Here is a 24,470-nt window from a genome sequence, read left to right on the forward strand (position 1 = left end):
GGGAACCAGCAAGGAATTCCAGGGTTGCTATGCAATGCTGAACCACCTTTGTTCCTTGAAACCCCTAAAAGATTGCCATGTTGGCTTCCCCCACCTGTCTCGCAGCCTCTGGCTTCTCCCCCTGTCTCGCTGCCTCTCTCTCCCCGCCTGTGCTGACCATCTTGAAAGGAATGGGACAACAGAGGTGAGGGGGTGGGGGTTCCGGTGTACTTGGCCTGACTTAGAGGATTTCTGCCTCTCTCCCCCCACGTGTACTAAAAGCGGATTTAAAAAGCTGATAAAGCCAAATCGGCTATTCAGCTTCATGGAATAACCTTGGGGTTTTTTAATCAGTAAAGTAAAAAACTAAAAAAAAAACCCGATAAGGGGTTTTTGAGGGGCTTTGTGTGTGTGTGTGTGTGTGTGTGTGTGATTTGGATTCACTGAATCACCAAGCCTAATCAGGACTAGAACTAATGGGGTTAAATTAATGGCAGTAGGTTTTAATTGAGCATAAGAGTGACTTTAAAACTATATTTTATCGCTGTCTTTTTCTGGTCGAACAACCTATAGGCTTGAAGGCTAAGATGGAAATCATGAGTCACTTTCTGGTGATAAGAGCAGTCCAGCAGTGGAGCTATTTTCAGTGGGGTGGGTGGAATCAGTGAGCTTTCCCTTGCTGGATCTCAAGGAGAGGCTGGACAGCCATCTGTCAGGAATGCTGTCACTTTGGATTTCCTGAAGTTTTGAAATAGGTCATCTCTTAAGGGGCCTTCCAACCCTGGGACTCTGAATTAGAAGGATTTGGATACCACAGTTCTTACACATGTTTCCATGGCTGATGCTTCTTGGACCATGGAGCTTAGATTGCAGGTTATGAGATTATCTGACATTATTTGCCAAGACACCGCTGGTCTCTGTAGAAATTTACATTAATGTGTGGTTTGCTGAGTATCATGTGAATTGTGTGCACTTATTTCTTATTGGCAAATGTTGATTCTTTACTGGCCACTTAGTTAAAAATTCCAGAAGCTCACGAATACATTTGATTCTGTAGCTTTAGGCACATGCAGTTTCTGTGTCTCCAACCTTCTATATAAATAGGTGGTAGGATGTGGAGACTCAGCATCCCTGTGTACCAGCTGTTACTTGCATGGTAACCAGGTCTTAGGTTGCTCTGCTGGCAAGCTTTCTGTGTAGGAGGTCAGTCCTAACAGCATTCACATGCTTAGGCATGTAAATGGGGGCGGGGGCGGGGGGGACTGGTCTTAATAAGAACCAACATCTCTGATATTTCAGCCATGAATTTGACAAAGTGTTAGAAAGGAAAGCCAAACCAGTTTGATAACAGCTTTTGGAAGGAGTTTACAGCACAGCAAAGGCTCTTCTCAGCTAAATTTTGATCATCGGAAACATTCTTTTCTTATGACACGGGCTTTTTAAAGAGAGAGAATATATGCTTCCAAACATAATAAGATGAAGCCCTTTCTTAACATCTGGAATCCAGTGAATCATTGCTTAAATTATAAAAAAAATAAAGAACCACAGCATACTTTGCACAATGATCACTTTCATTTTTTTCCATAGTTGGTGTGTTTTTCAGTTATGATCCCCAAATTTATATAGTATTTTCTTGGGAGGAGGGGAGCTATCGGTGAACCTTAGTGTCTGACCTCCTTGCTGCCTTGGTTCTCTCCAAGTGTTTCTCCTGATGTCTCCTGTACCTCTTCCATCCCACATTGCTTTCCTGCCTGTCCAGAACCCTCCAGTATTGTCTACCAGCACCACGACAATCACATTATCTTTATTTCCTTGTCCTACTTGTTCCCTTCTACCCCAGAAGATGCACTGTGTTGTCCTAATGCAGATATCTTCTCCTGCAGTAAGAAAGTTCATAGATGAAATTTTATTGCATTGCCATTTTTACAAGAATAGGAGATGTATATAGATAGAGTACTTAGCATATACTTGCACTAATGTGCAATAAATACTGGAGTTATGTCTTTTCCACAGCGGGAAACCTTACAGATGAAAGTGATGGAATTTACTGCCAGCCAAACATAAAAAGAAAGTTGGTACAAAATGTTTTATTGCTGATACATCACTCCAAAGGATATCAAGAAGGTAGTCAATAATTTCAAAGGGAAATAGTAGAAATTTAAAGAAGTGGAGAACTGTTTTTATCACATGCTGTATCAAAGTTATAAAAGACTGGAAATAAATTCTTGCAGAAATTCAGACGATTTTAGCCATTAAGTTTGCAATGGATGTTGACTATGTTATTAGGCATATTGCTGATTTTTATAGATGCAGAAAACCTAATTAACTACTTAATGGAAAATGAGCAGAAATGCTGCTTTTGAATGAAATATAAGACATCCTTTTTTGTGGCTATGTTCTGCATCACTCTGTGGCCATATTTGATTGCAAAATGTAATACGAGTCAATACCTCAGGTCTCAGCAGCTGTGGTCTATTTGTGGACAAATATTGTGGTCAAATTGTGGACTCAGTTGTAATTGAGATCCACACGTTTATGCATTTTATTACTGGAGAAGGCTTAGACACCTGAATGACGTTGTGGCTGCAAAAAGAATATAAGGTTAACGTTAACATATAAATGGCACAGTTGAATGCTTTGCAAAGTTGTCTTCATTTTGATTTTATTATTGGTGTGATCATTTGTAGCTTCAAGGAAACTGTACATTTATTGCCTAGAGGGGGAGATATCTGTGAAGGTTGAAATAGAGGGTGAAACGCCTGCACCAAGTTTTAGTGTGCAGAAGAAAAGGGTTTTTTTTAAGGAAGTTTGGATAGTGGCACATTAGCAGAATACAGCAGCTAAACTACTGTGCTGTTGGATTTCAGCGGTGCTGGAGCGTAATGCATCTTATTTTTTGGCAGAAGCTATGACATTTATTCATCACATCTCAGACTTTGTCTGTATCCTTCTATAATCCTGTTCCTTCCTGAATTGATTTGCTTTGTCTTCTAGTTTGTGGTAACCTGAAATAAGACACAAGTTCTCTGATTGCTACCACTTGTGAGCACAGCTGCCAAAACCGCAGGCTTCTGTCTTTTTCTCACATGCGTTTGAAGATGTACAAAATACTCCAAAAACTTGTCAACCTGTGGTTTCTAAGAAAACTTTCCTGTGTATTTCCTCCATTATCCGTGTCTCTGTCCACATAAATTATCAATGGCAACTATTGGCCACTTAAAATTATTTGATAGTATGTAACAGAACACTCGTCTGTAGAATAAGTAATAAGTTATCCTATGTCATCCTGGGATTTAAAGCAAGTCAGGATTCCTAAGGAAACCACAAATAGTGACAAAAAGATTTAATACTTAGTATAGGACCCTGTGTGTCCATCTGGTGTTAATGAGACCTTTGATTTTCTGCTGGTTTTTATATTTTCAATTGGATGATACCATTTTTTCCTTCTACCCAGACAATTAAAGATGCAGCCCTGTTACCTGCTTCACCCAGCACCAGATTATATGTTCAAACCTGAATGTCTTACTTAGGATACAAATAGGATGCCTTGAAATCACAGCTATAAACCATCCCCCCACCACCTCCCCTTTAAAAAATATCTGGCTTAATGAAGAGCTCTGGAGAACTTGAAAGCTTGTTGTACATAGTATTATTTTGGTTTTTCTTAAGAGATGGCATTACATTACCTTTGCTTTTGGACTTTGCTTGGAACCTGAACATCTGACTTCAGCCCATGTCACATGAAATAACAGAATGCATCCGCGTGCCCTGTCCTGCGTAGCAATACCGTTTTGCCCTTCAGGGGGGTTATTGCTGCTTTCTCCAGCGGTGGTGGTGTTTTATCCCCCTTGCTTTTCAACACAGGTAAGCACATGAAAAATCTAGCTGTGGCATCCTTCTTTCTTTGTCAGTTATGCTGTGTAAGTGCCATAAGACTACTGTGGCAGAATGTCCCCCCCCTTTGTAAACACCCAGGACATATGTGTACTTCAAAAGTAGATTTGAATTGAGAAAGGAGTTAGTTGGAAGACATTGGCTTGAGAGGAGACAGAGCAGATCACATCATGTGCCTAGTCATCTGTGCCATCTGTATAGAAAGGAAATGAATTCAACATCTCTTTGAACATGTCTGAAGATACATACAATCTACCTTGGATCAAGAGCATTGAGTGGATTTCTTCATGCAAGCCCCATGATCACCATCATATTATTTTTGATGGAACAAGAGAACGCCTTCTTCCCATTTTCTCCTGCAGAAAACTGGATTAATCAAAGCCAGTGAATAAGATAAGTTCTTTAACTAGGCCCTGGTTGGAGACTGTCTTTGGGCAAAAAAAGGTTTGCTTCCCAATGACTGTGAGAAGAGTATCATTTTCCGGCACGGGTCGCTGGTTGTTAATGATGTGTTCAGTCAGTTTGCGCTGAGAGCCATATTTTAATGTTCTAAGCTTGTTGTAACCCGGCCAGAGCCCTTCGGGGATTGGGTGGGATATAAATCCAATAAATAAATAAATAAAAATAAAAAGTAGATTTGCTTTGTTCCAATCGAATGATCACGGCTCCCCCCCTCCCCACACCGCCAATTATCCCAGGAATTGTAACAAAGGGCTACATGTTCTTGGTCAAAGAACCACAGTGCACCCAATCAAAGCTCGATATCCAGGGATTCTCTGAGTAGGTTGAATGGCTGTTGAACCAGACTGCCTGGAAGTTCAAGAAGCTCTGTCTTGAATAGCTTACCTGAACATGTGAGTAATTGCCAGCCACAGCTTACATTCACAAAAATTATTTTTGTAAGTGGATTTTGGAGAGCTCCCTACATACTGCCTGATAGCAAACTGGATATCCTGTATTTTGACTTTTAATGAATATGAGTGGATTTAAAAGAAAGAATTTATTTTAATTTATTTTTTCTAGCAAATCTTTGTTTTTGTATCGAACGAGGGATATTCGCTGATGATGTTCTGAGATTCTGCTGTTTGAAGTTAAGAGAAAAAATCTTGCCTTGAAAATAGCAGTTCTTGTTTGTTGATATAAAGTGGTATCATACTTTTGATTAGCTATTGTAGCTTTAACAGTTTAAAAATCTCAAGTAATCTCTCCTGCAACATGTAGCTCAATTGCCGCCAATTTCAGCATGCTGCCAACGGAGTTTGGCAGCAATGTTAACCACAGGCAGGCATTATTTGCTTCCCAGCTCTGTTTATATTCAGACTCATTATTCTTCAACTTTTTTATGAATATGCTTAACTTGGAGCACATGGAATTTTTCATATGTTTTAAGCACGTGTGTAACCAATCTGAGAACTGAAAACAAAATAGTTTAAATAGTTTTGTATGCTATAACTGTTTCTAAAAGCTTAGACTGGATGTCTGCGTGACAGGCTAGGACACTTGCAGCTGTTCTTGAGGCATCTAAGGCCCATTGTGCACCAGGTGTCTGCTGCGTGGCAGGGACAAATGTCCATTGCAGCAAGATTTCTTGTACAGATGTTTTTCCATGAGCTCCACTTTCAATTTCCATTCTCCCTGTGCCAAGTGACACTACTTTAAGCACAACTTTAATTTTCTTCGCTGCCAGAGCAGGGGAGATTTTCTAGTGAGCACAGCTTTGCCCTAGATATCTTCCCTCTGTCCTCCACCAGCTCCTCCCATTCTCTCATACTGTGCACACCTCTTCCCTTCCCCATTTCAGATTTGTTATTACTTCAATTTTGGCTTTTTAATATATTGATGTATTGATATAAATAGAGAAACATTGCAGAATCGCTGTCTTTTATCGCATTTGAAAACCTTCAGATGGCGGATCAACCATTTCTCTTGTTCTCTCACTTCCAGAGTGTTGCAGTTAACAACAGGCTAGGAGGTGTGGAGTGGGAATGTTCGTACAATGAAATAGGAATGGTGGGCTAATCATTTAATAACGAGCCTCTCTCTCCTCCCATGGCAACAGAAGCAGCAGGAAGTACGTGTGTATGAGGAGGGTGTGGGAGAGAGAATATCAGTTCTAGGACGTGATCCTCTTCTTCTGCAGAGTATGGTCCAGGGAATTGTTTTGCCTCTTCCTTTTTTTTGGGGGGGGGGTATTTTTTGGAAGGGGCTACAATATAACTGCATTAATAGGTATATTGGAGGTATATTGATAAACCTGCAATTTAAACAGATTTAACAAAGCCAGCAATCTGGCAACTGCCGAGAATGCTGAGATCTGTGCTTTTAAGAGGGTGTGGATGGGCAGAGTTAAAAGAACCAGAAAAACCCGATGAGACTTCAGCAACAAACTGCAGAGCAGGCAGTGATTGCCTCCTCATGTATAAACAAAGAAGCACGAGGAGACCACGCTGCAGCCCCACTGCACAACTAAGGGCCCCAAGGTAAACATTCCATGCATAATGGGCCTAAGTTTCCTACAATGCAGTCATGCACCATCTATCCAGCCTAAGCCCATTTAAATCAGTTATACTTAGCCTTGTGCAGATGGGTCACCCTCATTATGAGCGAGTTTGTTATGAACATGAAATATATTTAAGAGAATAGTGACCTTGTAAGAATGCAGGCAAGACTTTAAAACATTTACTGAAGAGGTAGGCACGATAATTACAAAACGTGCAAAAAGGGAACCAGGTAGCTCATCTGGACTATGCTTATTTATTTACTTATTACATTTATACCCCACCGTATCTCTGCGACTCAAGGTTGCTTGTTTGAGAGACATCAGATCTCCTATGATCAATGGTCTAATCACATGTGTGCGAATTGTTTCTGTTGTTTAAATTGCACTTGCTTGCACTGAGATATTAAATGGCCTTTACACTTGTGGCACTGTATTTAAGGTTATATTAAAATTATAGTTGGCAACCTGTGTAGAACCTCACAGTAGTCTTCCTTCCGCTCATTCTCCATTCCCCAAGGATGTGTTATTATTCTAAATATGTTATAACTGCAATGACTTTATGGCCACAGTCTCACACAAAAGATTGTGTCCTGTGGTTTATGGGTCACATGGCAAGAGTAATGATTTCTGTCCACCTTCTGTACTCTAATAAATGCTTCTTTAGTGGCCTAATGTGTATTACAGATTGCCATGAGCAAAGTTTGAAAAGTTAAGGTATCTTTCCACAATAGCAGGGCTACTGATAGGGAGAGCATAAAATTCCAACCTGAGAGATATTAAGTATACCTATCTCAACCAAGTTTCTTGAGTTTTTCTTTTAAATGTGAGGAGCCGCCGATAAAGATCTTAGACTGGGGGCCATGATGACTTTTAGCAGCCCTGCATCAGAATAGTGCATTCTGATGGTGCACAGCTTGTCTGATTTTGCCTTAGACAAATGCTCTAAGTTGTCTTCTTCTATGACAGTAGAATATTGTTAACGTACTGCATCAAAAGACCGTCATCAGGAGTGTGAGGGCAAACAGACTATAGTTTACCAAAAGATTGATTTGTAAAAGTTGCTGTTATTTTTGTAGAACTGCCAAGAAGAGGTGAGTTAATGGTAAGAATATTTTCTGTGATTCTAGAATCTGGAGTCTGTCAAGCTCTGTACCAGGGAATCATAGTATTTGGATCAAGGATTTGCAGCTGGGGTGCTGGTGTGGGAAATTAAATAAGTATTGAAATAAGATATACTTTAGGTGTGGAGGTATCTGATGCCATAGAGTTAGTGGTGCTGATCCAGGCAGAAGTGAAGCAATAATAAAATAAATAAAATAAAATAAATAAATAATAACCTGGACAACAGGAGAAAAAGAACATCATAGCTGAGATGAGAGGATGGAAGGTGAAGCATCTGAGCGAATGTGTAAGCAGCAACCAGTTGTTGTGGGGTTTTATTTTTTTATACTAAAGGATCAAGCTGGCCCATTATTACCATATGTAGTTGGGAAGACTTGTGTGCTAGGCATATGTCCATATAAATGAAGCCCATTTCCCAGTTTCCATTCTCATACAAGCCAAGCACAAGAAATAAACCTTTCCTCCGCTGCCTCTCTTTTTTAAAAGGAGCTGCAGGCTGCTGTTCTAACGTGGCATGTGGAGGATGACGAACATGCAAAATTCCAATGAATTGTTTTAACATAGAAACCGAGTTCTTGGGAAAGTCCTAAAAAGACCACTGAGATTTGGTGTCTTGAAAAGAGAACGCATTGAGTAGGGTAGAAACACACTGAAGTAATCAAAATAACATCAGGCGTGTAAATACCGGTGTGCCCACAAGAAATGCGGTTGTTTCCAATGTCCTCTCCTCTTGCCCACAGGCATATGTACAGTGAAGTGTTTTCTTAATAGGGGTGTGAGAGATTGGAGATGGAGAGCAGAGAGGGAAACTGAGGGTTATATTACCTAAGCAGGAGCTTTGGTGGAATTGCCTAAGGGATGCTTGCTAGGATTACAAGTGGCTGTGCAAGCTGAAAGCCCAAATAAAGATCTAGAGAAGTAGGAAGAATAGGAGGGGAGCTGGTAATGTCTGTCAGAAATAGAAAGCCTCTGGTGGGCCACTGCGAGTAGCAAAGTGCTGGACTAGACGGACTCTGGTCTGATCCAGCAGGCTTGTTCTTATGTTGTTCTTATGTTCTATAACAGCAGTTTAGGGCAGGGGCCCCCATTGTTTTTGAGACTGCATGCACTTTTGAAATTCTGACACAGTGTGATGGGCACAGCCACAAAATGGCTGTGGTAGCTTAAGAAGAAGAGGAGGAGTAGTTTGGATTTATATCCCCCCTTTCTCTCCTGTAGGAGACTCAAAGGGGCTTACAATCTCCTTGCCCTTCCCCCCTCACAACAAACACCCTATGAGGTAGGTGGGGCTGAGAGAGCTCAGAAGAACTGTGACTAGCCCAAGGTCACCCAGCTGGCGTGTGTGGGAGTGCACAGGCTAATCTGAATTCCCCAGATAAGCCTCCACAGCTCAGGCAGCAGAGCGGAGAATCAAACCCGGCTCTTACAGATTAGATACACGAGCTCTTAGCCTCCTATGCCACTGATTGTTGTGTTTTAGTGGTGACTGCTGCCATAGCAACACTTTTAAAAGTCTGCACAGCCGGTTAAATCTTCAGTGACCAAGCAGGAGCCCTGCTGGGCAAGAGCTCCATATGAGCCCGCCCACTTTCTAAAAAAAAACTTGTCAGGCACTTCGAAAGATATTGGTGGGTTCCATGAACCCAAAGGCCCCATATTGGGGATCCCTGGTTTAAGGTGATGCCAGCAGAAATGCACACTTGGGGTAGATGCTGATTACATAATGTGCTAAGAAAAAGAGGCTAACAAAACGAAACACACCAGAATGGAAAGAATTTGATTTTGTTGATCCTGTTAAGAAAAGTTCACAGAGTTCACAGGGTATTTCCTGATTGGGGAGGGGGGAATATGGTAATGTTGTGGGAAAACATCCAAATAATGAAAAGAATCCTTGATGCAGGGAAGAGGTGTGTTAGAAGTGATCTTGGTAGAGTAACCAAAAAGTGAAGCTACAGAAGTAGACAGCAGCTGTCTTGTCCTGTGGGAGGAGAAAACTGAGGCAGAGATAAACCAGAGTCCCATTGTTCCAGGAATGCTGTTGTTAACAAAAGTCCATTGTGCCAAAAGCACTTGGATTAACTTGCTGAAATATTTTGACTGATTTGAGATGTATTTATGTATTTATGTATTTGTTTTTGCTGTCAAGTCACAGCTGACTTGGGCGACCTCACAGGGTTTCCAAGTCAAGAGACGTTCAGAGTTGGTTTGCCATTACCTGCCTCTATGTCATGACCCTGGTATTCCTTGGAAGTCTCCCATCCAAATACGAGTCAGGGTCCCAGCTGACAGAATGTGACTGACCCAGGGTCCCCCAGCAAGCTTCCATGGTGTGAGTGGGCATTTGAACCTGGGTTTCCCAAGTCCTAGTCTGACACCATGCATTCTTTCAATCTGAGTAATGGTCTAACAGTTGTTAGTGTTTGTGGGTTAGCATAACTTTGGGCTTACCATTGGTACAAATAGGCTAGATCAGTGGTGGCGACTCCATCTCCAGATGTTATGGACTATTTTCTGCCAGCATGGCCACTCACAAAGTTGGGAGGGAGGGGCTGATGGGAATTGTAGTCCATAACATCTGGAGTGCCAAAGGTTCGCCACCACGGAGCTAGATGTTTCCTGTGCTGCACTATCTCTTCTTGTTCTTGGCCTTTGTGGTACTTATGGCTCAAAGCTATGGTTTGTGATCCTGTGGAAGTGGCAGGGATGAGCTGGAGTCAAGCTGGAGGGTGATAGAAAGAGACTAACAAAATAAAGGCTTGATAGCAACAGCAGGACGTTGTTACAGGATCCATAGTATGTTTACATAATGGTCAGCTCAATCCAGATGCTGGGTGAGTGGGGATGCCTCCAGAGGGCAGCACCAGGAGGCAAAAAAGAAAATCAAACACACCACCACCACCACTGGAAAGCCCTTCATAGTGCTCCTTCGACCTATGCCACCCAAAAGGGTGGTTTAGGTCAGAGCTCAGGGCTGGATGCAGCCAGAGACAAATGTCGACTCTGCCCTAGCCATGCCTCTGGCATGCCCCCATTACACTAGCGGAGCTGGTGGCATCCCAGGAGGCCACGGTATCTACCTGCTGGCACATTTGCCAGGGGAGGGCACTTCTTCTGATGTAGGGCTGCACCACCTTCACAAGTCCCTTCAACCCCACCCTCTCGATTGGGATGTAAAATACATCTGGTTAAATACATCTGCCTTTACATTTGGCCTCCCGTGGGCATGGAGGGTGGGGGAATGGAGTGCAGCTAGACGCTATCTTCATTTTTATGGGTTCTTGTATTATACATACTGGTAGATGTATTAAATTATGGTTTTACAAATGTTTTAAACTGTTGTTCACTGTCCTGAGCCCTTAGGGGGAGGGTGGTGGTGGTGATGATGATGATGATGATGATGATGATGATGATGATGATGATGATGATGATAAATGTTAAAATTAAAAATTGTTCTTTAATTTTTCAGTTCTGTGAAAAGAGAAGACTTCGCTGAAATGTCCCTCAAAATGCTAAATATTGATTTTCACATACAAAATTAGGACAGGCATTGTTGAGTAGTGAAAATTCATTGCAAAGGAAAACTCAAAAATAATTTTTTAACCTAAACCAAGTGATTCAGAATGGTTTCTTGTATTCAGTTGACTTTCTGAAGAATTTTAATAGCTTTACTTGACTTTCTTCTCTTTTCAGCTTCTGAATCGCAAAGACAAGACCACCTTTGAGAAGCTGGACTTCTTAATGTCTAAGGAAGATAATTATAAGAGGGTGCGGGAATACATCAGATGCTTAAAGATGGTCCCCTGTATTCCTTATTTAGGTAAGTGTGAGAATTGCTGAGAACAGTCTTCAATAAGATATCTTTGCTGCCTAAAAGGTGTACAGGATCCCAACCACATATTAAACTAATGTGGTTCAATTAGGCTGCGTGTGAAATATCGTTGCATCTAGGAATGTGGCCGTTGCTCTCCTGCCAGTGTGATGTGGTGTGAGTCTCCATTTTCTGAACTGTGGAGAATGTGAAATAGGCGCAGCAGAATAGGTCCTTTATCCTAGCACAAAGGTTCTCTCATGATGGAGCTATACCAGAGCCATTCCTCCCTTCAAAGCTCTCCAAGGTCACTAGCTGTTTTGACCTGATGGAAAATTCCTATTTGTCCTATACTTGACGAACTGTGTGAACCAAGGCCAATTTGCCAGGTCTTCCTGAAAGAAAATGTGCTTGAAGTTCAGTCTACAAAACCCAGTGACCTGTCTCTAAATGTTTCTGTGTTTTACTCGAAAATGGAAAAAACTTCCAAAGATCCTAAATGGAGAACAAATTTTATTTCTGGAATTAAATGACTAGAACAGGACAAAAGATATTCTCCCCGTGTGACTGATTTTGCTGAACATTGCCAGTTTCTACTCCTGTTGGTTAGAGGCTTGTATTTTCCTCATGTTATTCAAAATCTGCAGGTTCTACCAAACAGTACGGGATTTTAAGATTAAAACAAAAAGATTTTACCTTAACTATTCTTGGTGTGCATTTATGATGTGAGAAATTGGATATTTGTATGGTTTTTCTACAGTACAGAAATTGCACAGATATGCATACTATATTGTGACATAGGAACCAGAGTTAAGATGTTATCATTGCAACTCAAGTTTATGAAGAAGTCTCTTAAATTTAAGACTCCCTCGTAGGATACTTAAAAACAAACAGCATCTCCTTCCCATCCACCCAGTCTTTATTAGTGAATGTTCCTGCTTTCCAAAATTGGAACGTATTGATTTCAGTGATTAAGTATCTGGGTTTTTTTTAAAAAGATATCTCCTAAAACTTAAAACCTCTAGAGAACGGAACTATAAATGCAATCTATTACCATGTGTTCATAGACCTCCTCTGAAGTTCAGAATTCAGTATCTGAATGTGGGCAAGAGGTCCCTCATTAGCTCATTCTATTTGGGCTTTTACTGTTTATTCTGCGAATGCACTGTGTATGCTTTGGCTTCAGTCCCATGACATGTGTTTCTGTGTTTACTTGGTGACTTTGCTAAAGAAGTACTATATTCAGAAAATCTTCTTTTTGTTCTCCTCATATTGAAAGCTAGGTTTGCTTAATGATAAGAGCTTCCCCAAATGCTGAGCTGGTGCAGTCAAAAGTTTTTGGGGGCTTGCTGTGTTCTATTTGTATGTGGAGAATCCCCTTTCATTATGTCTGAAAGAATTATAGTGGAACCTCCGTTTTCATCGGTAATCTGTCCGAAAACAATCGGCGAAATCCGAAACCAGTGAAAACCGAGGCAATGATTTCCATAGGAAATTTCCACAGGGAATTAGCATGAAAGTCGTGTGGGCATGGTGACGAAAGCAGTGAAATCTGACGAAATCTGAGGCAACCAACGAAAGCCGAGACAAAATGTTCACGGAAAAAATCTACAAAAACCAAAACCGATGATAACCACAGTCAACAAAAAACGAGGTTCCACTGTATTTCTGGCCACATTGTTCATATTTTGTGTATGTGTCAGATTCTAAGATGTTGCTGACTTGTAGTGACAGGTATAGTTTAGGTGTGTGTGTTTGTGTATGGAAGAATTTACATGCACAGTAAAGCTTCCCTCTTAACTGGATAAAAGTTATCTGTATTGGACAAGAGTAATACGAGGAATATGCATGCATTCTGTTTATCCGCCCATCTTGCTGTTTTTCTTTCTCTGATGCTTTTTCCATTGATTGGCAGTTGTACTTTGTGGAGACAGTTTTACCTATTTTGTGACATCCAAGTTTTCCATTTGAACTTCAGTGTCACTGGTACAGATCTGTGTTAAGAATAAAAAGAAAATGGGAAGAGAGTTTCTGAAGCTGTATGAGCAAGAGGATGATGTGGAACAATAGGGATTTATTTATTTCATTTTGTACCTTGCCTTTCTCCCCTTTGGGAACCCAAAGCAGCTTATCTTGTTCTTCTCCTTGCCATTTTATCCTCATAACATCCCTGTGCAGTAGGTTAGGCTGAGTGTGTATGAGTGGCCCAAAGTCACCCAGCAGGCTTTTGTGGAAACATCTGTATTCAAACCTGGGTCTGCCAGATCCTAGTCCATTTTTGCCACTACACCACCGTAACATTTTATTTGTTGCAGCACAAAAACGGTGAAGGCTACAAAAAGCTCACTTTTTCTTCTCGGCAAAGAAGAGCCGCCGAGACTCAAACGACATGTTCCATTTAGCACACAATCCCAATGGGGACTGGCAGCAGGATGCCGGGGGACAGTTCATTGGTGAAGATCATTTTTCTTTCCATTGTTCTACATCTTTGGGACGTAAAGATCTCTGGATGGGCTGTTCTCTCAATCAGCTTCTGTTAAATTTCACATAGTGTTTTACTCAGGGAATAGGGCAAGTATTTTGCTGGCAGCTCCTGGTTTGCAAGATCTTTCCTTGCTGCTACCTTTCCCTTCTTTGGTATTAGTATTGCAGCTCAGGTTCTGATTGATGGGTGCTTTTCCATATTCCCTCCTCCTACTCCAACGCAATGGTCTTGTGGGTAGTTGCTATAGCGTCAGCATGCAATTATGCTCTGTTTCCCTGCTTCTGGAGAATCAGTTAACTAACAGTGACCGCAAGAAGCATGGATGGATTTTTGCAAGAAGCTTAGCATATTTTGTAATGTTTTAAAATGTTATTTTTTTTAAAAAAAATTAGACCACCTTTTTTCTCCCCACACCAAGGGCAGTAATCTTTAATCTTAAATTTAAAAGTGCACAGCTAGTAAAACAGCTGCCAGGAAAGCATGGCGGAACTTGATGGTAGTTGAAGTTGGGGGTAGCTTGCTGTGGAAAAGAAACATAGCTGGAATTAATGAAGTAGTATTAACATCAAAGGGAATGAGCATATTTCTGGGGTCTTCTCCCTTGTAGCTTTTATGGTTAGGAGAAAAAGGAAGGGAGGAGAAACTGTAGATTCAAATTGAAGATTATGAGGTTGATTTTTCGTTGAACGCAGCACAATTTTTGTGGCTTGAGGAAATTGTGGCTTTTGAGAACTTTTTAAAAAATTCCAGAGCCTTTTCCAAATCCCATAACTTTTTTATTTGTTAGACCGTCCACCTCAATTATATGTTCCCATGTATTATGCTGGAGCTGTTATCATGCTAGCTGTTACCGTAGGTCATTTCAAGGTTATTGTAATTAGTCACGTCTGAGACGTAAAAAGAACGATACCAGCATATCAAAATACGTTAACGACCGTGACGTTTTACATTGGGTCATTGTCATCTAGCGAAGCCACCATGCCTCCCCTGGGGGTGGGAAAGGAGAGGGAATCTTAAAATTAAGATGTAGGGCCCATTCATATTTATATTTTTACTCTTCTGATAACTGTTGTTAACTGTTGCTGCTTTTAATGTTTTTATTTACCTTATATTATTGTTTTTACCTGCTGTACACCGCCCAGAGCCCTTCGGGGATGGGGCGGTATAAAAGTTTCAAAAATAAAATAAATAAATAAATAAATATACTATCTGGCATAAACTGTAGATATCAGTGTTGTCCTGTTGAAATCGAAGCCTCGGCTAGTTACACTACTGCTTTAAGAATTTTTGTTGCTGCTGCTGTTGCTGCTCTACATCCTCCAAGAGAGAGGAAACGAGGGTAGGAGGAAGCCTCAGCGTGCTGTTGAGAGAAAAAGAGGGGGGAAGCTTCTGTGCGCTGTTGAGAGGGAGGGAAGCCTCGGGGAGTCTTGGAGCTGTCTACCGGGCTTTTGGAGGAGGGGGCTGGCCACTGAATCCACCCCTCCCTCTTGCCCTATGTACCATCTGCTTATTTGAAAATCTGCTGGTCCCCTCCCGGGGTTAGGACTGGACACCATCCATCTAATTATGGGTGGATTATTGTTGCTACTGATTTTATTGTATTTTATTGATTTTATTGGAGTTAATTTGATTTGTTCTTTCCTTTTAGTTGCAATTTATTGTTTTCCTGTTTGGCTTGTACACCGCTCTGAGCCCTTTCGGGGGTAGAGCGGTCTACCAAATTGAATATATAAATAAATAATTAAATTTCTAGGAAGGAGGGAGGGAGGATGGGAGAAAACCTCTGCCCTCCTATCCCTGCAAGTTTCTTGCGGGTCTCCGTGTGTTGTTGGTTTTTACAGTTCCTATGGAAGTCAGTGGGCTTCTGACATTTGCTTTTTAGATTTTAGAAAACATCTGTACGTTCATATTTTTATGTGTTGTGTCCATAGCCATGTGTTCCAGACAAACAGATGAAGGTTGAAAAATAGTTTTATTCTGAAAAGTTAATGAGGAAAGTAGGAGATGTCTGTTGGTGTGTTTGTAAAAAACGGAGCTTTCAATAATATAACGCCATGTGAATGGAAAGAAGTGAAGAACAAATGTGTAATTGCTTTATAGCCTGGAACAGCCACAACAGGGTACAAAGGAGTGTTAAAGGGCCATTCAGTGGGAGCAATGCAGGCAGCTGCTTGTTCTGAAGCATTTTCAGGGTGAGGCCCTCAAGGAGGAGCTGCATGCAGAACACGCTAAATAAATGTGGAGTTAGAGGTTGCACCTGGCAAGACAATGCGGTGGAAAATTATTGCATTAAGTACAACAGGTTGGATCCAACCAGCTTTTCTGCTGTCCACTATGCAGGGGATCAGAGACCAAAATGTACAAAAACAGTGTGGGATGGAGGCTTTAGAATGGAGGTGCATTGGGGAAAGGAGGAAGTGAAAATGCTGACGAGATCCAGCCTACTACTCTTTGACACATTGCTGCATCCAACAGTGATGTTTCCGGAACCTTCCCTTGACCTTGTGGTTAAGTGTGGTCCTAATCTATGTTCAGTCTTTGGTGTTGCTTCTCTGTTACATGCGGAAAAAAAGTTTGTTTTTGCTGTGAAGTCACAGGCAACTTATGGCAACCTCAGAGGGTTTTCAAGGCAAGAGACTAATGGAGGGGATTTGCCTGCTTCTGCACAGAGACCTTAGTATTTCTTGGTGGTCTCCCATCTAAATGCTGATTAGAGCTGACTGCTTATCTTCTGAGTTTAGACAAGATTGGGCCCTCCAAATCAGGGCTGTACAAGATTGTCTGAATTTAATAGTGTACTATTTGTTCTTTATTTACTGAGTCTGAGGGTGTATAACAGCCTCTATTTTGATGCATATATTAATAATTAGAAGCTAGGGTTCCCCCCCCCACTTCCTGTCCCCCAACCCCTCAAGATAATGTATATGTGATGCCACTTCACAGCTACTGTGGACAGTACCAGAACAAACCGACGTTACTTGTTAGGGGGACTTTTAAGTAAGGGTTTTGTGGGACGCCAATTTAATGTAGCAATCGTTATTTTAAATTAATATTTTAGAGTTTATGGGGCTGAGTTCTTAATGTTAGGTATTATTTATTGGTTGTTACTTACTCGCTCCTCTTGTTGTTTGTATTTTATGCTGATCATGTTGTACACCGCCCAGAGCCCTCCAGGGATGGGGCGGTATACCAGATTGAATAAATAATCAATAATAATAATACTTTCTGGAGTTTTTTGTTTGTGGGGTGGTGGTGGTACTTTTATTAAACATAGGCTCATTCCGCACATGCAGAATAATGCACTTTCAAACTGCTTTCAGTGCTCTTTGAAGCTGTGCGGAATGGCAAAATCCACTTGCAAACAGTTGTGAAAGTGGTTTGAAAACGCATTAGTTTGCGTGTGTGGAAGGGGCCATAGTTTAGCTCTAAAATGACAAACCAGAAAGGCAGTAAGGAAAGGAAAGGCAGTAATAGAGCACCTGGTCTTTCATCCTTTCTCCCCCTTATTTGGTACCTAATGTATATTTAACAATAAAACCAAAATACATCAGAATCTTATTTGTTGCCTTTATTAAACATTTTCATTATTACAAGGATAATCTGATCATATATTAAAACCCCTACTTTCATTTATATACAGGACATGCTACATCAGGCATCAGTACTTTTACACACACCATACACTAGGAAAGAAATAAATGAGGTAATAAGAGTGTAAAATTTATGGTTTTCACTGATCCTATAATGTGCTAAAATAATTTTATTTTGGAAACTTACCTTAGCAGAGTGCTGGAATTTAGTTCTCTGCAATTGACTTTATAAATATGGTCTCATAATTCTCTTTTAATGTGTATATTTGGGAATAATATTGAAATACGGCAAATATAGCTTTGGATTACAGATATTCTCTCCCAAGGATCAGAATTTATTAGGTAAGTGTGCATGAATAGATTATATATCTATATCCATCATTGGCCTGCAAAGCTGGATAGCTCTTTTCATTACTGCTGTAACTACTGTGCTGGTAATAACTCTTGGGGTACAAAATAACTTGAAACTTGTAAAATGTACTATATATGATAAAGGTACTCATGTTAGCAAAATAACATCAAGGTTGCTTTTGAAGTACGTGGACGGTCAATTAAAAATGCTGGTGCTGTTTCTGTGATGCGAAACACTCCTGCTTGGTCAGTTTACGGATACTGGCAAGTGAAGTAACAGAAAGAGATAAAAGTAAGGCTTGACAAACAGTGTGAAATTACTCATTTCTTGAGTTCTTATATTGCCTTGAGAAAATAATGGGGCTTTTTTGGACTAGGTACTATGAGGACTCTTCAAAACAGATACTTCTTAACAGCTAACAAGAAACAATCATGCTACCTATCTGTGGTGCTGAACTGGCTAGATAGTTTCAGAGGATATAATTTCCTGTGTCAAATGAATTTTTTTATATCAAAACGTCTTGCTGTACAGTTTTAATATGTCCAGTATTTGAAAATATGCATATAAAATACAAAAATATTTAGTTGATGTGACAGTATTTTTAGCATCTCAGTTTATCTACAGTCCATTTTATCTGACAGTTTTTTAAAACGAAGAAAAAATCTTTTCATACAAAAAGAGGTGTTTCTTGTCGTTTTGGTTCTGGAACAGTTCTTCAAAAATACAATATACAAGTCCTCCAGTTAATAGCTGTTAATGTACAGTACATTACATTCTTCATCGCTGAGAAGATGTGTTCTGTATAGCACATCCAAAAGTTGCTTTTCATCTGATGCCTCACACTAAAGGCATGAGAAGAATTGCTTTCAGTGGAATGTGTTGGGGTTAGGCCTAATCATCATGACAACTTTCTTCAGTGAATATGAACCCCCTCGGAATTCAGCCCAGTAGACGCCATCTTGGTATCGACTTCGGTAGTGTCCACCGCGGTACCAAACGCCATTGAGGTTGGAGTGCGCGCATGCATTGTACCACCATCCACCTTTCTGGTAATGAGCACAGTTGCCTGTAATGGAAGGGAAGAAGCAGTGTATATTAGTGTCACTGATATTGCCTTATATGTTCGTTTGGTTTGTCATGTTTATTTATCTATATAATGTTTGATGTAGCTCTGCAATCCATACAGGTGATACAGGAATACACGGGGGCAGAAATGGAACAGCATAATGTATGTGGTGATAAAATATCCTTTTGCTTGGCGTTACTAAACTAGTTCATGCATCTGCCCTGGAAGATAAGAAATAGGCACCTATAGCATTCTTCCCCTTTTTGTAAGGGTATAACCAGGACTACGTGGCATGAGTTATATCTCCCTTAGCATGCTGTATCTACCCTTGTGTACTCATAGGCCAATCCTGATTTAAAGGTGTATTCTTTACCATTTTCATACAGAAAATATGTGAGAGAAGTGTTATGAGGCAATACAAACCTTGTGTTAACAGGAACCCTGACATTTTCCTTTTCCAGCTCAGCATCGGACACCATGTCTTTCACTAACTATTCCTTTGATCAACACAAAGCAAAGAGACCTCATCCCTTGACTTCTAACCTCTCCACAAGCACAGAGATTTCAGACTGGGAAATGGACTGAGTGATGAGCTTGATATTTGAAATCCCTGAGCTCTGCCGAATTCAGTGGGAAATGTGGAAAATTCAGCGGAAAGGTTGGGTTGCTCTGAGCTCTAAAGAAAGGGATAGAAACATCATGTCCCTCCTCTTTCCTAAGACCTTTGTGGTAATTAGAGAAATTGGGGAAATTGGAGTCAGCTACAAATAAAGTTGGAGGCAACTACAAATAAAGGCCGAAAATAGGCCAAAACAGAATTAGTGCACCCTGTAAATGAGCTTCAGTCTCTTAGATGATTTTCTCTGACCATTGATAGCTTCTGTTACCTCACTTCCCCTGTCACTTTTTGGCCACTTGCTACTTAATCAGCTGCCTGGAATATTTAGCAAGCCATCTGCAAAATTCAGGTAGGCTCAGCATCTCAGGTGATAGGGCTCGTGGTTGTTCTTACTCCTGCTTCGTTTTTCTGCCATCATTCTAGGTCAGCGTTGGTGAACCTTTGGCACTCCAGATGTTATGGACTACAATTCCCATCAGCCTCTGCCAGCATGCCAATTGGTCATGCTGGCAGGGGCTGATGGGAATTGTAGTCCATAACATCTGGAGTTCCAAAGGTTCGCCACCACGGTTCTAGGTTCTTGCTTTTGTTGTCAGATTTGCCTAACCAATTTTCTAGGCTGTCTGCCACTCGGAGAGAAACTGTGTTCAATAGACTTCGGGCATGGAGCTCCTTGGAGGACGTTCTGCAAAAATAGATTTGCTTAACAGCCAGCTTGGCCATGCTGGAAGGGGCTGATGGGAATTGTAGTCCATAACATCTGGAGTGCCAAAGGTTCGCCACCATGGTGATATACCATACACACTAACAGTAACTTAGTTTTCCATTTGTTCAGTTCATTATATAAAGATAAAATCTTATAAATATTTTATCTAACATACATTCTCATAAAATTCCTAGTAACCTATGTACCTGTATAAACGTCATGATCTCTGTCCAGTGTAGTGAATTGCTTTCCATTGTGCCATGTGAAGGAATCTCCAGCATTACCATTGTAACGGCCCAGACGTAACTTGTAGTATTCACTTTCTGGCTCCAGTCGGAAACTGGCATATTCAGCAAATACTTTACGGCCTGACCAGTCTTCCATGGTTATTAGCAATTTGTAGTTGCCTTGATTGGTCAACCAGTAAATATTTTCTAAGCCCAGCCAGTACTCTCCATCTATGTTACCAAACCCTTGCTGTAGAAAAAAAAAGAGTAAGTGAATTAGTACATGGCTTCAACTTTACATAACAATCCTTAATTATTGTGAGATCATGTTGCTTTCATTGTAAATGCAAAAAAAAAAAAACACCCCTCCCTGGGATACACTGTCATCTCTGAAAATATTATGGTGAGATCCTTCCTTGGGATTTTTTCAGTTCTCTGCCTTAGTGAGTTGTGTTTCTGGGAAAAAATATTTTCCAAAGGATGTTGAGGAAGCTATTAAGTGTCTGTCTGGTTTCTTGTGGACCAATGCCCACCTCTTGGAATTTATGACTGATTCCCTCATTGACGGTTTATGAATGAGCTCATGTAAGAAAACGCAGTTTGCTTTTAGACGTGCAGATTTACGTTTCAGTCTTAGGTTTCCTTAACATTATAAGAGGTGCTTCCCGATACCTACTTCCCATTCTGCTTTGAGACTCACAGAGGGCACGCCAATGTTATAGTGCTCTTCGAACATCATCGGAGCAGGGTCAAGGATGAAATATGAGAAGGAAGAAACCATGGTAGTGGCCCTTCTTGTGTGGCTCCAAACAGTTGCTTACTTAGATAAAAGTTTGGATTTATATCCCCCTTTTCTCTCCTGTAGGAGATTCAAAGGGGTTTACAATCTCCTTGCCCTTCCCCCCTCACAACAAACACCCTGTGAGGTGGGTGGGGCTGAGAGAGCTCCGAAAAGCTGTGCCTAGTCCAAGGTCACCTGGCTGGCGTGTGCTGGAGGCTAATCTGAATTTCCCAGATAAGCCTCCACAGCTCAAGTGGCAGAGCGGGGAATCAAACCCGGTTCCTCCAGATTAGAATGCACCTGCTCTTAACCACTACACCACTGCTGCAGTATATACCCCACTAAACTTGCTTATACCTCACTCAGCTACTCTAATAGAACAGCATAGGAAGAAGCTACAGGGAAGCATCTCCCATGCCTCTATACTGGACGTCTTTTCCAGCTTTCAAGACTTGCAGATTTCAGACCAAATTCTGCTGTGCCTTATCCTAGTAGTGCCTTACCTGGAAAGCCTTTCTTGGCCATAATGGGAAAAATTCCCCAGCATCTTTGGTTCTCCCCCATTCTCCAGCTCACCAGTAGCTCTTCCAATGAACTTCACCCCTCCCCAACCAGGAGCCCTGTTTTCTTCTGAGTTGTTTAATGTCTCCTGAGTTGCAAACTAGTGGATATAGTTAAGCATCCTAAGCACTTGTTAGAAAGACTTTAAACATGGATTTTGAGAACTTTTCTTGAAACGAAAAGCCCTCATCATTTCTCCTAACCTTGTAAGTTTCCCAGTTCCTGAAAAAGTTGACAGATCCATCCACACGTCTCTGAATTACTGTCCAGCCGCCAGGATCATGTCGTTGGTCACACCAAACCTGCATCAGTCGGTTTGTGTTTTCAGGTTTCACAAGGTATATTGAACTGGTATCATGGCCATCTTCCAAAGCCTGCAGGCAGTCTCTCCAGGGACCTGGTTAAAAGCAGATACATAATAAGTAATGCTAACGTCTCCTCCTGCCTGAGAGATTCCTTGACGGAAGGGCGCATCGGTCAATGATGTGAGTTTTCTGGGAGAATTCAAATTAGAAGATGTTCTGAGAAATATTCAGGGAATGTCCCCAATTAAAATTGAAATACTTTTAATATTTTAAATAAATTTAATATTAGAATAATGTGAATATTCAAATAATGTCATCAAAAGAAGATAAATGTGGCAGCCTGGACCATGTACAAGGCTTGTCCGTGCTTCATTTCCCATATTAAGCCCAGCTAATGATTGATTTGCAGCACACCACGCCTGATAATTATAGATAACAGACTATATTTACATATGTAGAACAGAAACTTTCCATGGAAGATTTTTCTCCCCCACATCACTGGCATCCTACACACCCTCATCTCTTGTTTGGTCTCTGCGAGAGGTCCACGCACAGACATCTCCATCTATAAATATGTATTGACAGTCTGCTGCAAGAAGGAAGTAAGACTTTTGGTTTAACTTGCCTATAGAAAATCTGTTTTTGTATTTGCTGGTTTTTAATACAGTATTCCCTTGCACACACAAAAAAACACATGCAAATGTGCCCACAAATAGCTAGAGATATCTTTGGTTTCCTTTTCTGGAAGGGGATTTTATAGCTTGTCAAAACTAACACTGACACAGGAATTTTTAACAGAACCAGTGAACAGACATAACATGTCCACCCTGGGACATGGACAATATATACCCCACTAAACATTCCCTCTCACTGGTCACAGTAACAGACTCCTCTCTGTGATACACCTCTGAAGATGCCAGCTACAGATGCAGGCGAAACGTTAGGAACAAGATCTACCAGACCACAGCCACACAGCCCGGAAAACCCACTACAACCAGAGATAACATGGTCTGTCGTCAGAAGGGGAACAATATTTGAGTATGCTACCTTTAGTGTCATGAGCTGAGTGGTAGGCCCATCTTCTATGGCTGAGTGGTAGGCCCATCTGCTTTGCATTTAGAAGGTCTCAGTTTCAGTCTCTCAGACCTCAGGTTAATGACTCTCAAGTAGCAGGTATTGGGAAAGTCTTTTCTACCTGAGATCTTAGAGAGCTGAAGCTAATCAGGGTGGACAGTACTGGATAAGATTAAATGGACTATTATTCTGGCAGCGTATAAGGCTGGCTCATGTGTAAAGAGGTAGCAAGTGATCCACATAGCCTCTGACTCTGCCTACTTTTCCATTCTGAAGGGCACAAGAAGCATAATGGCAGAATTTGACAGAGCATTTTTTTCCTGGCTGTAATGATGGACATATATCTGGCGATATACTTATCTAAATATTTTAGTCTTGGCTTGCTGTTAAGAGTCATGGTTTGCAATCTACAATGTGGTTTGCAATCTACAACAAAAAAAGGAGCAATATATATCACAATAAAAGTAAGAAATTGAGGTATATGATAAAACATTTTACTGTTAACTATCCAGTGTCAGAAACTGAAAAAAGTCAGTCACTTAAAACAGGGGGGTTAGCCATATTTAGCTAGTGCTCAAAAGATACTAACTTTAGCGTCCTAAAAGTATTATTCCACAACTGGGGGACCACTATAGATAAAGTCTTGTGATCAGTCTTCTCTCCCTAAAGCAGCACCTCCTGAACTGTTCTAAAGCAGTGGGGGCGTCTGGAGCAAGCCACCAGAAGCAGAAGTTGAAATACATGCAGTTTCCAGTGAGAGAAGACATGTTTTCAGATCCTGTGGACCCAAGCTATTTAGAGCTTTATAGATCAGATCCGGTGCTAGGAACTATGCCCTCAATACAATCTGGAAGGCAATAAGATATTTTAGCACTGGTGAAATATCAAATAAAAAACCCTATTAACAATCTGGATTTTAGCTGCAGTGCAACCAGGGCTACAGCCTCCTTATAAAACATTGCCTATCTCTTCTTAAATCTCTATAGCACCGCTACTATACTTCTTAAATTTACATTGATATATTAGTGGTCCTTGGTTTCCAGAAGCCTTGTTAGACTACCGTATTCCAAATTTCACAGAATCTTTGCCAGTGGGCTGCCTGTCCTACAGTTCACTTTTGGTCAAGGCGTTATCAGTTGTGTTCTACAGAACTTTGCTTTCCCAAATATCTCCATGCTTTTGTCAGTTTCCACAGGTATGTCTTAGTAAAGTATACACAAAAGAGCCCCCAGTGCAGAGTGTCAAGCTGCAGTACTGCAGTCAAAGCTCTGCTCATGAGCTGAGTTCAGTCCTGATGGAAGACGGTTTCTGGTAGCTGGCTCAAGGTTGATTCAGCCTTCCATCCATCCAGGCTCAGTAACACGAGTACCCAGCTTGCTGGAGGCAAAATGGAGATGTTTG

The 24,470-nt window shown here is 41.0% G+C and overlaps 2 protein-coding genes across 6 annotated transcripts in view; one reads left to right on the plus strand and one right to left on the minus strand.

Moving 5' to 3' along the window:
- Positions 1–24,470, plus strand: part of RALGPS1 (Ral GEF with PH domain and SH3 binding motif 1) — a 240,760-nt gene that overhangs the window by 72,365 nt on the left and 143,925 nt on the right. For all 5 annotated transcript variants that reach the window (XM_048513563.1, XM_048513565.1, XM_048513566.1 and 2 more), the window contains exon 9: positions 11,186–11,312. In XM_048513563.1, coding sequence (XP_048369520.1) covers positions 11,186–11,312 — 127 coding nt within the window. The remainder of the gene's footprint in view (positions 1–11,185; positions 11,313–24,470) is intronic.
- Positions 17,342–24,470, minus strand: part of ANGPTL2 (angiopoietin like 2) — a 35,456-nt gene continuing 28,327 nt past the window's right edge. Inside the window, exons 3-5 of the mRNA XM_048513569.1 lie at positions 21,894–22,087; positions 20,328–20,598; positions 17,342–18,796 (exon numbers count right to left, since the gene is read on the minus strand). Coding sequence (XP_048369526.1) covers positions 18,597–18,796; positions 20,328–20,598; positions 21,894–22,087 — 665 coding nt within the window. The 3' untranslated portion in view covers positions 17,342–18,596. The remainder of the gene's footprint in view (positions 18,797–20,327; positions 20,599–21,893; positions 22,088–24,470) is intronic.

The sequence above is a fragment of the Sphaerodactylus townsendi genome, linkage group LG12 (genome assembly GCF_021028975.2).
Source record: "Sphaerodactylus townsendi isolate TG3544 linkage group LG12, MPM_Stown_v2.3, whole genome shotgun sequence".
Lineage (NCBI taxonomy): Eukaryota > Metazoa > Chordata > Lepidosauria > Squamata > Sphaerodactylidae > Sphaerodactylus > Sphaerodactylus townsendi.